This window comes from Trichosporon asahii (genome assembly GCF_000293215.1).
Source record: "Trichosporon asahii var. asahii CBS 2479 unplaced genomic scaffold scaffold00017, whole genome shotgun sequence".
In the NCBI taxonomy this organism is placed as follows: domain Eukaryota; kingdom Fungi; phylum Basidiomycota; class Tremellomycetes; order Trichosporonales; family Trichosporonaceae; genus Trichosporon; species Trichosporon asahii.
In genome coordinates, this window is record NW_014040907.1 from 816,640 (window position 1) to 819,615 (window position 2,976).

General features: G+C 64.1%; 1 protein-coding gene across 1 annotated transcript; it reads left to right on the plus strand.

Annotated features, from left to right (window-relative positions):
• Positions 1-1,947: 1,947 nt before the first annotated feature.
• On the plus strand, positions 1,948-2,274 carry A1Q1_07932 (uncharacterized protein; the record flags this gene model as incomplete). Its single annotated transcript, XM_014326916.1, has 1 exon — positions 1,948-2,274. The coding sequence occupies one exon, from the start codon at positions 1,948-1,950 to the stop codon at positions 2,272-2,274; it is 327 nt and encodes a 108-aa protein (XP_014182391.1).
• Between the last annotated feature and the right edge of the window lie 702 nt (positions 2,275-2,976).

The window sequence follows — 2,976 nt, forward strand, 5'->3', positions numbered from 1 at the left end:
GGAGCCGATCGTGTACGTGGAGGTGGCGTGGAGTGGAGGTGGAGTGGGGGGTGGAGGTGGGGTGTGGGGTAGGGAGAACTCACCGGCGGACCAAGTCGAGTCGAGCGAGTCGGGTCGAACAGGCGGGAGGCTTGAGTCTTGAGGCACAGAGCGATCAGCGAAAGGAGAGTGGAATAAACTCACTGAGGACGAGCGCAGTGTCGATGGCAGATGTCGAGAGCTGGGTCAGTGGAGCAAGCACGAGCAAGAGCAAGCAAGCAAGGTCGAGAGGCGTGGTTGAAGTGGCAAGTTGAGTCGAAGGTCGGGACAAAGTCGAAGAGTCGGGTCGGCAAGTCGGATCGGAGTGAAGTCGGTGGCGAGGGTGTTGAGAGTGCGAGGTCGGAGTTGGCAGTCGGCTAGAGCGAGCAGTCGAAGGTTGAGCAGTCGAGCGGTCGAGCGTCGAGCAGTCGAGCGTCGAGCAGTCGAAGGGTCGAGCAGTCGAAGGGTCGAGCAGTCGAGCAGTCGAGCGGTTGATGGTCGGGCTAGCTGTCAGCGGTGGAATGCATGGACTCACAGTGGTTATCGTCAGCATAACCTGGTGTTAGTGTTAGTGTTAGTGTGTTAGTGCAGGGTCGAAGTCGATGTCGAAGTTGAGGTCGGGTCGAAGTCGAAGTCGAAGTTGAGTCGAAGTCGAAGTTGAGTTGAAGTCGAAGTTGAGTTGTCGAAGTCGACTGCCTGCGGGACGGCACTGCGTGACACACGTCTGTGTCACGACAGCCTGCGCCACACCAACCGGGGGCCAGCCCGGAACAGTACGACGCAGTCCCAACCGCAGCGCAGTCGATGGCGAGGGCGAGGGTGGTGGCGAGGTGGCGAGGGCGAGGTCGGTGGCGAAGTCGGTGGCGAGGTCGAGGTCGATGGCGAGGTCGGGTGGCGTGATAGCGAGCAAGAATGGCGAGGTGGCGAGGTCGGGTGGCGAGGTAGCGAGGTCGGGTGGCGTGATGGCGAGCAAGAATGGCGAGGTGGCGAGGAGGCGTGGCGAGGTCGAGGACGAGGTCGAGTGTCGAGGTGGCGAGGTCGATGAGGAGGGCGGGGTCGATGGCGAGGACGAGGGTGTTGATGGCGAGGAGGGCGAGAGTGGTGGCGAGGCGAGCTGGCGAGGCGAGGGGCGAGGGCGGTGGGTGGCGAGGTCGTTGGGTGGGATGTCGAAAAGTCGTGGGTTGGGGAAAAAGAAAAGAAGTCGCGACGAGGACGGCCTTATAACCTTCACCCCCTTCACTGTCTTCACCGGCTTCACTGACTTCCCGCATGGGCAGCCGTCATTGGCTCAGATTAGCCTAGCGCGATCTTATCGTGGCTCACAGCCGCCTCGAGACGTCCTAGCGCGGCGCTATCTTATCGCAGGCGCACGTTCTTCACTGGCTTCACCGGCTTCCCTGGATATGAATGTGCGCCACTGACCACTCGACCCGCTGCGCGCCTGTCCATTGGCTCAGCGACGCCGAGACGCAGCGAGGACTCCGCATCTCATCATTCAGCTGCACGTACGTCACGTTCTTCACCGGCTTCACCGGCTTCCCTAATGTGCGCCACGCACCACTCCGCTGCGCCTCCATGGACCTCGCAGGCGTCCCCTCCGGCTTCACCGGCTTCACCGGCTTCCCTGGATGCGCCACAGCACCCAGATGACTCCGCATCTTATCAGCGTCGCCCTGAATAATCAATGTTAGTGCGGCACGCGACCACTCGACCGCGTCACGCTCTGGTCCAGATTGCGGCCGGCTTGTCTGAATGTGCGCCACTGACGGCTCCTGCGCTCTCCTTGTGAAGCTCTGGATCGCGGCTGACTCCGTGGTTCACCCAGCCCCGGCACCGCGGTCGAGTTGCGGGGCAACTTAGACATCACGCTGATTTATATGCCTCCCCGCCTTTCCATCTCCCCACCACTCTTCCTACCACCATCCCACCATGTCGCCACCGCAAACACCGCAAACACCGCAACCGTCGCCACAGCAACCACATCCACCGCCCACGACCATCGTGCCCCTCCTCGACGCGCAGCTCGACCACATGCGCGACGTCCACGCCTCCGACCGCGACGCGGCACGCACGCTCAGCGAGGTCGCCGACAGCGTGCGCAACTTCTCCGTCCGCGACCAGGCGCAGGAGCTGCGGCGCCGCGGCGCAGCAAACAACATCGACGGCGCCGCATGGGCGCTCAAGGCGACCCCCAGCAGGGAGGAGGCGCGCCTGTGCTACCGCATCGCCCAGCTCGAGGCCGAGCGCAACGTCTAGTGGACGCGCGCCACCGGCCAGTCCCTCGAGGCACCGGTTCGCAAGGAGCCCGTCCCCGAGGAGGTCCTTGTGCTGCGCCAGGCCCAGGCGTCCGCCCCGCGCTCGGCAGCCGCGGCCGTGTCCCACGTTGCCGGCGCCATCGGCGACTGGCGCTACCAGAAGCTCGAGGGCCTCGCCCGCGGCCTCGCCGCCCACGTCCAGCACCTCGCCCGCGTGGTCGACCCCCCGGCAAACCAGTGCGCCGAGCCGGAACTGCCGCAAGACATCCAGGAGATTGTGGAGGCGCTTGAGAGCCGGTGATCGAGGGGGAGAGGCAGGGAGCCAGTAGGCGGAAGCGAACAGGACAGGCAGGTGACCGGAAGCGAGCAGGACGAGGGATCGAGCAGCAAGGACGAGTGAGCAGAGCGAGTAGACATGTATATATACCCTTCGTTCGTCTGACTCGTCTTCACTTCTCACCACAGGACCAACATCTCACCACCCTCTCGGGCTCAACCCTTTCGGTCTCAAAACGCCCATCACACCACCTCTCGGTCTCACTCTCACTCTCACTCACTCACTCATGAACGCCTCCCAGATCTACGCGCAGATCCAGGCGCACAACGACAGGCGCCTCGCCGCCCTCGCGGACCGCGGCACCGCCGCCGAGGACTCCGCCGCCGAGTTCTTCATCGAGCTCGACCGCTGGGCCGCCCGCCGCGC